Here is a 12,660-nt window from a genome sequence, read left to right as displayed (position 1 = left end):
TTTCTTTATTCGACATTCTCCAAAGATGGGAAACATTTAAGGAAAGAAAACGGGGGGGGGGGGGGGGTAGAGATAAGGGGCGTGAACAGTACAGCAGTACGGGGGAGGGGGGATGGTACGACGACCGGTCACCACACTACACGACAGAAGAAGGTTCGTCCCGATCCGATCCCCGAGGTCAGGCACGGATGTCACACAGCGGGCGATAAATGCTTCACCAACAGCCAATGGAGGACAAGCTCCGCCCATCCTCTGGCACCGCAGCCGCGCCCCCAACCACTGGTGGGCGCCAGAAACACCGAAAAGGACTTTTTTTGTGTGTTTTTCTCGCTGGTTATGGATCTTTTACGGTTCCATTTAGTTTCACTTCATTTGCCAAATAGTTGCGGTTTTTAGATTTAACAAAAAAAAACTTTTTTTCTTTAAAGCTGCGGCGGCTCAAGAGGGGAGTGTGAAGGTTTTAGATATTTGTACATCACCAGCGCGGCGACCGTCATCATCAGCCCATCTCCTTCCACTGCTTGTAGAAATCTAGAACGTTCTTGATCTCGATGTTGGAGCCAGACACGGCCTGCAGGGCAGACTGACAGAAGAATGGAGAATAAGCAAATGTACAGAGAGCGCAGCTCTGGAGTATATGACAGGATAAGTAATGTATATACACACCAGCAGAATAGTGAGTGCAGCTCTGATGTATATGACAGGATAAGTAATGTATATACACACCAGCAGAATAGTGAGTGCAGCTCTGATGTATATGACAGGATAAGTAATGTATATACACACCAGCAGAATAGTGAGTGCAGCTCTGATGTATATGACAGGATAAGTAATGTATATACACACCAGCAGAATAGTGAGTGCAGCTCTGATGTATATGACAGGATAAGAAATGTATATACACACCAGCAGAATAGTGAGTGCAGCTCTGGAGTATATGACAGGATAAGTAATGTATATACACACCAGCAGAATAGTGAGTGCAGCTCTGGAGTATACGACAGGATAAGTAATGTATATACACACCAGCAGAATAGTGAGTGCAGCTCTGATGTATATGACAGGATAAGTAATGTATATACACACCAGCAGAATAGTGAGTGCAGCTCTGGAGTATATGACAGGATATAACTCAGGATAAGTAATGTAATGTACGTACACAGTGACCTCACCAGCAGAATAGTGAGTACAGCTCTGGGGTATAATACAGGATATAACTCAGGATCAGTACAGGATAAGTAATGTAATGTATGTACACAGTGACCTCACCAGCAGAATAGTGAGTACAGCTCTGGAGTATAATACAGGATATAACTCAGGATCAGTACAGGATAAGTAATGTAATGTATGTACACAGTGACCTCACCAGCAGAATAGTGAGTACAGCTCTGGAGTATAATACAGGATATAACTCGGGGTCAGTACAGGATAAGTAATGTAATGTATGTACACAGTGACCTCACCAGCAGAATAGTGAGTACAGCTCTGGAGTATAATACAGGATATAACTCAGGATCAGTACAGGATAAGTAATGAAATGTATGTACACAGTGACCTCACCAGCAGAATAGTGAGTACAGCTCTGGAGTATAATACAGGATATAACTCAGGATCAGTACAGGATAAGTAATGTAATGTATGTACACAGTGACCTCACCAGCAGAATAGTGAGTACAGCTCTGGAGTATAATAGAGGATATAACTCAGGATCAGTACAGGATAAGTAATGAAATGTATGTACACAGTGACCTCACCAGCAGAATAGTGAGTACAGCTCTGGAGTATAATACAGGATATAACTCAGGATCAGTACAGGATAAGTAATGTAATGTATGTACACAGTGACCTCACCAGCAGAATAGTGAGTACAGCTCTGGAGTATAATACAGGATATAACTCGGGGTCAGTACAGGATAAGTAATGTAATGTATGTACACAGTGACCTCACCAGCAGAATAGTGAGTACAGCTCTGGAGTATAATACAGGATATAACTCAGGATCAGTACAGGATAAGTAATGTAATGTATGTACACAGTGACCTCACCAGCAGAATAGTGAGTACAGCTCCGGAGTATAATACAGGATATAACTCAGGATCAGTACAGGATAAGTAATGTATGTACACAGTGACCTCACCAGCAGAATAGTGAGTGCAGCTCTGGAGTATAATACAGGATATAACTCAGGATCAGTACAGGATAAGTAATGTAATGTATGTACACAGTGACCTCACCAGCAGAATAGTGAGTACAGCTCCGGAGTATAATACAGGATCGGTAATATAATGTAAGTGTGTGTATACATATAATATATATATATATATATATACACACATACATACACACATATATACACATACACACACATACAGTGACTGCTTCTTATGTAGATGAAGTCTATGTGTAAACAGGAAGCAGACGTCTGAAGGTGACCGTTCCCTTTATAATTTCCCCGACTTTTGGATCCTTTGGTTTCCACACAGCAGGTTCCTTCTTTGGTTTTTAAATGTCTTTGGAAATCAACATTTTGCTGAAAAGGGAACCTGCGGTTTTGAGGGTTGTGCCAAGTTTGTGCTGAAATATATACAGCCACAACACATCACAGATTTAGATGCACAAACATTTCCTGAGCTTTCTAGTTACAAAACTAAACACGGAGACGTCTAACCGCAGCAGCTGACACTCCGCACGTAAGGGGCAGAAATCAGTGAAGTAAAGTGGTAAGGGGCGTCCGGGGCCTCAGTGCTGCGCTTCTTTGTCTCCTGCACCCAAAATAGTCCTCAACAATGTGCCCCCGGAGGTTCCTAGTGATAACACTGCTGTCTTACCTGCACAGAGTACCTACCTGCATGGCCGGAGAGAAACATTCTGGGTCATCGAGCTGGAAGCCGGTTATAATGGTCACCATGCCTGCCGTCTCCTCCTCATTGCTGCCCTGGGACACCGTCAGCTGTTTGCAGCTGTCCAGAATCTTATACAGATGCCTGTAAGGGATATAAGATGGTCACGGCTGTATACAGGACAACTAGCCATGGGAGACGCTATGCCTCAGCACCTTAGAGCATTTCTCTCCAAACGGTGTGCCTCCAGCTGTTGCAAAACTACAACTCCCAGCATGCCCTGACAGCGGAAGGCAGTTTGGGAATGCTGCAAGTTTTAATTTTGCAACAGCGGGAGGCACCCTAGTTGGGAAACATTACTCTAGACCCTAGGTATCCAACCTGCAGCCCTTCAGCTGTTGCAAAACTACAATTCCAGGAATGCTGGGAGTTGTAGTTTTGCAACAGCTGGAAGCACCCTAGTTTGGAAACACTACTCTGACTATGTATCCAACCTGCAGCCCTCTAGCTGTTGCAAAACTACAACTCCCAGCATGCCCTGACAGCGGAAGGCAGTTTGGGAATGCTGCAAGTTTTAAATTTTGCAACAGCAGGAGGCACCCTAGTTGGGAAACACTACTCTAGACCCTAGGTATCCAACCTGCAGCCCTTCAGCTGTTGCAAACCTATAATTCCAGGCATGCTGGGAGTTGTAGTTTTGCAACAGCTGGAGGCACCCTAGTTTGGAAACACTACTCTGACTATGTATCCTACCTGCAGCACTCTAGCTGTTGCAGAATTACAACTCCCAGCATGCCCGGACAGCCTTTGGCACCCTAGTTTGGAAACACTACTCTGACTATGTATCCAACCTGCAGCCCTCTAGCTGTTGCAGAACTACAACTCTCAGCATGCCCGGACAGCCTTCGGCTGTTCTGGCATGCTGGGAGTTATAGTTTTGCAACAGCTGGAGGCACACAGTTTGAAAAAAATAAAACTGCCTTAGAGACACCACTGTGCTCCCCAGCTTTATCTAACCAAGGATGAACCCACTAGCTATGCACAACCTGACAGAGTATAACAAGGAGATTACGAATAAAAGGGATTGTCTGACATGGTTAGTTCATCGAAACAGCGCCACCCCTGTCCATGGGTTGCTTCAGGTATTGCAGTTAAATTGTACTGAACAAAACGAGCTGAACCGCATTACCTCATGCAACCTATGGCACAGTTTGGGCGAGAGGCAGCCATGTTTTACTAATCCTGTACAAACACTATGATAATGAAGGGTAAGAGACAAACTGTATAAAAGGGGTTATCAAGAAAAACTGAGCCGATTTCTTCTGAAAACACCACCACCCCTGTCCTCAGGTTGTGTGTAGTATGACAGCTTGGCTCCATTCCCTTCAATGGGACTGAGCTGCAATACCACACATAACCTGAGGACAGACGTGGTGCTGTTTTCAGAAGAAATCAGCTCTGTTTTTCTATTCTTGGATAACCCCTTTAACTGTTCGGGAATGCTGAGAGTTGTAGTTTTTCAACAGCGGGAGGCACCCTAGTTTGGAAACACTACTCTAGACGCTAGGTGTCTAACCTGCAGCCCTCCAGCTGTTGCAAAACTACAATTCCCAGCATGCCCAGATTGGGTTGTATGGAATTATGTTGGGAAACACTACTCTAGACCCTTGGTATCCAACCTGCAGCCCTCCAGCTGTTGAAAAACTACAATTCGGGCATGCTGGGAGTTGTAGTTTTGCAACAGCTGGAAGCACGCTACTTGGGAAATACTACTTTAGATCCTAGGGATCCAACCTGCAGCCATCAAGCTGTTGCAAAACTACAACTCCCAGCATGCCCGGACAGCGGAATACTGTTTGGGAATGCTGCGATTTGTAGTTTTCCCAACAGCTGGAGGCACCCTAGTTTGGAAACCCTACTCTAGACCCTTGGTATCCAACCTGTAGCCCTACAGCTGTTGCAAAACTACAATTCCGGGTATGCTGGGAGTTGTAGTTTTGCAGCAGCTGGAGGCAAACTAGTTGGGAAATACTACTTTAGACCCTAGGGATTCAACCTGCAGCCCTCCAGCTGTTGCAAAACTACAATTCTCAGCATGCCCGGATTGGGTTGTATGGAATAACTGAGGGCAGGGAAGTAAGGGTTAAACCAGCACCCGCTCTGCAGAGGATTTATAGACGTGACACAGGCAGCGGGGAGGGGGGTACAGGCTGAAAGACCAAGCTTACTGCGCCCCTTAGTTATGGGTGTGGGGGGGGTCACATGGAGCTCCACCATTGTATTCGGGCAGCATGAGAAGCAGGGGCTCAGCAGGTGGCGGGCGGAGAGCCTCTTACCAGGCGTTTGTATCCTGCCGCTTCAGCTTGTTCCGCTCAAAGATTTTCCCAGTTTCTTTCTGGCAGCGGATATACCTGAAACAGAGGAGACAATGCTGATAGTGATTAACCCTCAGCACTCCAGGGGACAGTGCTCTGCGAGGATCGGGGATAACTCGCTCTTACCTGTTTCCCTTTTTAAACTCTGTTTCTAAGTATCGGATCCCGTCTCGAGCGCCGGCATTTTCCTTCTTCAGAAAGTCTAAGCCGTCTATAACTAGAAGAGAGAGGGGATGACTGGGTTATGGAAGGGATCGACTGCAGGTACTAACTGGTTGTATGAGTGACGTTTCGTATTTGGAGCCAATAACCTAGGGCCAATGGCATCATGGCTCCTAGTGGGGCTGCACAATATTTAGCAAATTGTGCAGTGTCGATAGGGCCCCCCCCCAGGAAAATTCGGGACTACCTGCTGCAGCAGCCAGGCACCATATCATGCACACAAAGTCTGGGGCTGGGTCGCCACCGAAATTCAAATGCCAAGTCAGTGTTTCCCAACCAAGGTGCCTCCAGCTATTTCAAAACTACAACTCCCAGCATGCCCAGGCATGCTGGGAGTTGTAGTTTTGCAATAGTTGGAGGCACCTTGGTTGGGACAGACTGTCCGTATAGGAGGGCGAGGGAAAACCTGATGCTCACCTAGCCCTGTTTTCCTCTGTGTGGTCCGGATACCTGGTTCCAGGACCCTTCCCACTCCGCAGAAAGGTCCTCTGAGTCCCATAAGACACCAGACTGCATGGAGAACAGGATCTGCGGTAGATCTACAGGGGACAGGGGCTAGGTGAGCATCCCCCTTTGTAACATTAATGGGGGTGATGTGACAGGTGGGTGGGGTTTGTGACATCTGGGGACGTGGCATCCGGGGATTGACATAATATAGGTGGAATGTGAAATTTGGGGGTATTTGACATGAAGATGGTGGATTTCACCATTAATTATATCGAAATCGCAATCACACATTTTGCCCATATCGTGCAGCCCTTGTCCCCAGTGGGAGTTCCTTATGGCACATGAATATGTTATTAAGCTGCTAGGATATGGACTTACCCGTCTGGGGGATGATGATGATGAACCTCCCACTGTGAGCCAATTGCCTGATGACATTAAGATGTTGGCAAAGAGCCTGTGTATCTGGTATGAGGTACGGGGACATGGCGGACTGAGATTTCGGTTGCTGTAAAGTGCCCTCTAGTTGTGATACCTCCAACTGCAGGCAGAAAAAGAGATTACAAGGATCTCTTCTGTAGGACTCTGCTCATGTCCTGGGATATATGGAGAGGAAGGTTTGATTACCTGGAGTCTAAGCTGCGCCATGTCTCTCATGAGACGGTTCCTCCGAGCTTCCTCCTGAGCCTGGGGAAAAATAGAGACACAAGCTGTCACGTCTTGGCACAAAATACCGGAGGATCATCTTCATTTCCCTCCGGAAGTGACACTGGCTATTTATGGTGGTGCCAGCTGTCATGTCTGCATTACTTCTCTCACTGCCATTACACTTCTGTTTCCATGAGGAAGAGGCGGCCATGTAAAAAAAAAAAGCAACCTCCTGTCCCCAGGACTACATGCAATTTGGGAATTGTGACAATTGCTAATATGTATGTGCCTGCATCTTGACCCTGTCTGAGAGTTCTTAAATGGGCACCATTGTTAAAACTAGTTATGGGAAATAAAAAATCTTCTAATGTACTTTGTTTAAAAAAAAAATTCTATGTTTTATTTGTGTTTAAAAAAAGCTGCCACTAGGTGTCTCCCTACTTGTCCAGAGCACATTTCCCCCCCCCCCCATCTCTTGCACAGACTTTGGACTCCAAAAACAGGAAATGCAGTCTGGAGTGCTGAGGGGGTGTGTACAGCCTTAGCCAATCATAGCTCATCTCACACTGAACGTCTCTGGACTGTGTGTAGCAGAGTGAGGGAGGAAGTTCTCCCCTGTAGGGCTTCAGATGATGTCACACCTGATGTGGAACGCCCCTTCCCAGTCTGTGAACCTGACAGACTGAGCAGAAAATACAGAGTAATATCAAGGTAGAAAACTTAATTAACCCCTTAAAGGACCAAGCCCATTTTCACCTTAAGGACCAGGCTAATTTTATTTTTGCATATTCATTTTTTCCTCCTCGCCTTCTAAAACCCATAACTCTTTTATATTTCCATCTACAGACCCATATAAGGGCTTGTTTTTTGCGTGACCAATTGTACTTTGTAATGAAACCTCTCATTTTACCATAAAATGTACAGCGAACCCAAAAAAATTTTTTTTTAGGGAGGAAATTTAAATGAAAACCACAATTTTGCACATTTTGGAGTTTTGTTTTCACACTGTACAATTTACGGTAAAAATGACATGTGTTCTTTATTCTGTGGGTCAATACGATTAAAATGATCCCCATGACTAGATACGTTTATATTTTTGTACTGCTTAAAAAAAAATCTAAAACTTTTTGTACAAAATCAGTAATCTAAAATTGTCCTATGTCAAAAGAGCAGCATTTTTGGACTTTTTATTTTAATTTTTTACGTTTACCCCGTTCACTGTACGGGATCATTAACATTATATTTTGATAGTTCGGACATTTACGGACGCGGCAATACCAAATATGTTTAAAAAAAAAATAAAAAATGTATGCTTTTTGGGGGTAAAATGGGAAAAAATGAATTTTATTGGTGGAGGGGATTCTTCACTTTTTTTTTTCAGTTTTTATTTTTACTTTCTTCAACATTTTTATTTTATTTTATTTTTACACTTTTTATGTCCCCGAAGGGGACTATCTATAGCAATCATCTGATTGCTAATACGGTTCAGTGCTATGCATAGAGCATAGCACTGATCAGTGTTATCGGTGATCTTCTGCTCTGGTCTGCTCGATCTGAGACCAGAGCAGGAGACGCTGGGAGACGGACAGAGGCAGGTGAAGGGACCTCCGTCCGCCACTACAGATGATCGGATCGCCGCGGCAGCGCTGCGGGCGATCCGATCATCTATTTTATCATGCGCATTGCTGCAGATGCCGTGATCTGTACAGATCACGGCATCTGAGGGGTTAATGGCAGACATCCGCACGATCGTGGATGTCGGCCATTACCAGCGGGTCCCCGGCATCTGATAGCAGCCGGAACCTGCCGTCTATGACGCGGGCACCGCTCCGATGCTCGCGGTCATACACAGGACGTAAATGTACATCCTGGTGTGCAAAGTACCGCCAAACCAGAATGTATATTTACGTCTGTGGTCGTTAAGGGGTTAAAATAAATAAAGGCAGGGGGTGATTTATCGTGATGGGGCAGTGACCAGGGAGGATTATAAAATGTAACAAGATCATGAGAGGTACTTTTTAACCTCTTACTATGGAGTCATTGCAGCTGATATCATGATCCCTGAGAATGAAGTCACTCATAGCAGCTCTATGAATACAGAAATAGGGACTCCGCATTAACTACACACGCTGTACACTTCTATACCCATCTGCTCCAGCAGCCGAAATTAGATTTACCCCAAGACTCGGCAGCCGACATACTCGGCAGCCAGCAATACACTGGGCTGTGGCCCATAGGCTGCTGAATAAACAGGTCGCCATCTACTGGCATCAACAAGGTACTGCACTGTGATTTGGCTGAAGACTTGGTTGAATCTTCTACATCTACAGCAGTGTTTCCCAAGCAGGGTGCCGCCAGCTGTTGCAAAGCTACAACTCCCAGCATGCCCGGACAGACAAAGGCTGTCCGGGCATGCTGGGAGTTGTAGTTTTGCAACAGCTGGCGGCACCCTGCTTGGGAAACACTGATCTACAGTACTGCAATTCAGATTAAAAGGGTGACAAGAAGCAGCAGAGCTCACCATGCGGAAGTGTGCCTGAGCCTGGTGCAGGATGTTGTCTTGCTGAGTCTCGGCGATGCTGGTGAAGATCCCCAGCTCCGGGTTGTATTGCAGGACATTGCCCTGTAGCTGCTTAAGGAAATGGCCGAAGCTTCGGATGTAACAGCTGCGCACAATAGACTGAAAATAGAAGTAAAATAAATCAGAAGAGTTATCATAGTAGGCCGTTCCAGACACAACGGTCCGTAAGAACCGCTACCTCTTCCAAGACAGTGAGCAGCGGACGCTCCTTCTCAAAGTTGAACTTGCGATGTGCAGCCTTGAGTGGCGGCAGGTTCCTGAGAGCGGCGTCCTCGGGGAGTAATATATGGTGGCTCATGTCTGCCTGCTCCGACTCCTGCAGCAGATTCTGAACCTCGCTGCATAAGGAAATCCCTGAGGATGTGAGCAGGTCACCATTAGACCAGGTTACATAGATATAGAGCTCTAGCCATCTGCAGAGATCATACAAGCGCTGCTGGATTCTTACCGGACTCCTGGATCTTGGCTGCAGGAGGTAACAGGTTCAGAAGCATCGACAATCTGTTCCATAAACTCCGAGAACTCTGAGAGAAGAAACAGCACAGTCTACAATGTTTTCTGAATGAAGAATCTGAACAAATCACATATCTTGAAACAGTGTTTCCCAACCAGAGTGCCTCCAGCTGTTGTAAAACTACAACTCCCAGCATGCCCGGACAGCCTTCGGCTGTCCGGGCATGCTGGGAGTTGTAGTTTTGCAACAGCTGAAGGCACCCTGGATGGAAAACGCTGTCTTAAAAGGATAGTCCGGCATCCAAAATTTGTTTTATACTTTACTAGGAAACTGGTAACAATGAAAAGTACATTGGCCGGCATTTATCGTTGTAGGTGTACGTGAAGCATTTATCATTGTAGGTGTACGTGAAGCATTTATCGTTGTAGGTGTAAGTGAAGCATTTATCATTGTAGGTGTACGTGAAGCATTTATCATTGTAGGTGTACGTGAAGCATTTATCATTGTAGGGGTAAGTCAAGCCTTTATCATTGTAGGTGTAAGTGAAGCCTTTATCATTGTAAGTGTAAGTGAAGCCTTTAGCATTGTAGGTGTAAGTGAAGCATTTATCATTGTAGGTGTACGTGAAGCATTTATCATTGTAGGTGTAAGTGAAGCATTTATCATTGTAGGTGTACGTGAAGCATTTATCGTTGTAGGTGTAAGTGAAGCATTTATCGTTGTAGGTGTACGTGAAGCCTTTATCATTGTAAGTGTAAGTGAAGCCTTTATCATTGTAGGTGTACGTGAAGCCTTTAGCATTGTAGGTGTACGTGAAGCCTTTAGCATTGTAGGTGTACGTGAAGCCTTTAGCATTGTAGGTGTACGTGAAGCATTTATCATTGTAGGTGTACGTGAAGCATTTATCATTGTAGGTGTACGTGAAGCATTTATCATTGTAGGTGTACGTGAAGCCTTTATCATTGTAGGTGTACGTGAAGCCTTTATCATTGTAGGTGTAAGTGAAGCCTTTATCATTGTAAGTGTAAGTGAAGCCTTAAGCATTGTAGGTGTAAGTGAAGCATTTATCATTGTAGGTGTACGTGAAGCATTTATCGTTGTAGGTGTAAGTGAAGCATTTATCGTTGTAGGTGTAAGTGAAGCATTTATCATTGTAGGTGTACGTGAAGCATTTATCATTGTAGGTGTAAGTGAAGCATTTATCATTGTAGGTGTAAGTGAAGCATTTATCATTGTAGGTGTAAGTGAAGCATTTATCATTGTAGGTGTAAGTGAAGCATTCATCATTGTAGGCGTCAGTGGATTACAACTCAAAATCAGCAGAAACGTGTAAACAAAAAGGCACAAATAAACCCTGCTTGCACCTTTTTCATGCCTTTTGCGGACACAAAAAACAGTCTAAAGGCAATGATAAATGTCGGCCATTATACTTACCATACCCTGGTCCCCCTGAGCTCCTGGTCCAACAACCTGCACCCCCCACTGGTCTCTGCTGCTCCTTACTTCTGAGAAGAAGTCCGAAAAGGACCTGCCCACTCAGCCAGTCACGTGCCGCAGTGGTGTCCCGTCTTATAGGTATGAGCAGGCAGAAACCAGTGAAGACCAGAATTTGCTGGACCAGGAGCTACAGGGAATCGGGAGTAAGTACAGTTTATTTTATTTTATTTTTTTATTTCCAATAGTCCCCTAGCAAAAAAAAAAAAAAAACATCCAGGAATACCCCTTGACATACTCCGCCCCTAGACATCTTATCCCCTCTCCAAAGGAGAGGGGATAAGATGTCTGATCGCTGTGGTCCCACTGCTGGGGACCCCCGGGATCTCGGCTGCGCACCCCGCTGTCATTGCTGCACAAAGCAAACTCGCTCTGTGCATAATGATGGGCGATACAGGGGCCGGAGCATCGTGACCTCACGGTTCCGCCCTTCGTGTCGTCACAGCCCACCCTCTTAATGCAAGTCTATGCGAGGGAGCGTGACGGCCGCCACGCTACCTCCCATAGACTTGTTTTGAGAGGGCGGGCCGTGATGTAACGAGGGGCGGAGCCGTGACGTCACGATGCTCCGGTCCCTGTAACGCCCATCAGCGAGTTTGCTCTGTGCAGTAATGACAGCGGGGTGCGCAGCAGAGATCCCGGGGTTCGCCAGCAGTGGGACCACCGCGCTCAGACATCTTATCCCCTATCCTTTGGATAGGGGATAAGATGTCAAGGGTCGGAGTACCCCTTTAAGCTGGCCATACAATTTGGACTAAGCATTTGACAGACAGAAATTCCTCCCCATACACATGTATACTCAATTCGGTCCAGCATGCACATGGTCTGGATAGGAAGAGACAATAAGGTTTTCCCGAGACGCCTCTGTTCCCATCCACCTACCCTGAGAACAAAAGGGTTGGGCACGTTTAAATCCAAGAACCTGAATCTACTTTCCCTCGACATCTGCCATTGGGTTCAGTCAGGAGACCATCCATATGCATTAGTCGGCTCAACCCGCTCCAATTAGTGCGTTAGGTCATAATTAGTCCAATGTATAAGGCGCCTCTCAACTAATGACAATAAGCACAAACTGACTTCACTATTGTGACTCCCCAGTTAGGACAGAGGTCATTCACTACAATCATGACCCCCACATTGGTCACTCCTCAGCATTGTACCTGCGCACACATGATTATTATATCCGTGTTGGTCCTCAGCCAGTCCAGGAAGACCTTGACGCTGGCCAGAAGCCCCTCACTGGTGATCACCTCCAGCCTCTCCTGAAGACTCCGCTCATTGGGACTTGATTTGTTGCTCTCGATGCTTTCTTCAGAGTCAGAGGCATCTCCTAAAAAGAAGTGAACAGATATAGAACTAACTTATTAAGCAAAGCTTAATAACATTATGGCTTCCCTTTCCCAGAACAAGGGGTACATTAACACAACCAGGCAGGTTAGTCATTCAGGAATCTGAGAAAGCAGTGTTACCATAAGCAGCAGGAGACTAGGCAGGTTTGCATAACTAGACAAAATGAACCCCACACAAAAGTCTAAAAAAAAGCTGGGTGACAAGCTGGCTGCCCTTACAGTAACCACAGCCATCCCAAATAAGTTAATAGTT

General features: G+C 45.7%; 1 protein-coding gene across 2 annotated transcripts in view; it reads right to left on the bottom strand.

Annotated features, from left to right (window-relative positions):
* SMG5 (SMG5 nonsense mediated mRNA decay factor) overlaps positions 1 to 12,660 on the bottom strand; it is a 36,162-nt gene continuing 23,502 nt past the window's right edge. The window contains exons 13-22 of one of the 2 annotated variants that reach the window (XM_056545152.1): positions 12,219 to 12,388; positions 9,559 to 9,634; positions 9,289 to 9,464; positions 9,051 to 9,209; positions 6,509 to 6,568; positions 6,263 to 6,422; positions 5,342 to 5,432; positions 5,177 to 5,251; positions 2,846 to 2,984; positions 1 to 583 (exon numbers count right to left, since the gene is read on the bottom strand). In XM_056545152.1, the coding sequence (XP_056401127.1) occupies positions 500 to 583; positions 2,846 to 2,984; positions 5,177 to 5,251; positions 5,342 to 5,432; positions 6,263 to 6,422; positions 6,509 to 6,568; positions 9,051 to 9,209; positions 9,289 to 9,464; positions 9,559 to 9,634; positions 12,219 to 12,388 (1,190 nt within the window). In that variant the 3' untranslated portion in view covers positions 1 to 499. The remainder of the gene's footprint in view (positions 584 to 2,845; positions 2,985 to 5,176; positions 5,252 to 5,341; positions 5,433 to 6,262; positions 6,423 to 6,508; positions 6,569 to 9,050; positions 9,210 to 9,288; positions 9,465 to 9,558; positions 9,635 to 12,218; positions 12,389 to 12,660) is intronic. The other variant, XM_056545153.1, reaches the window with a different exon arrangement.

Source organism: Hyla sarda, chromosome 11 (assembly GCF_029499605.1).
Source record: "Hyla sarda isolate aHylSar1 chromosome 11, aHylSar1.hap1, whole genome shotgun sequence".
NCBI classification, from domain to species: domain Eukaryota; kingdom Metazoa; phylum Chordata; class Amphibia; order Anura; family Hylidae; genus Hyla; species Hyla sarda.
The sequence above is the reverse complement of the archived record's forward strand: the minus strand, read 5'-3'. Positions and strand labels throughout refer to the sequence as shown.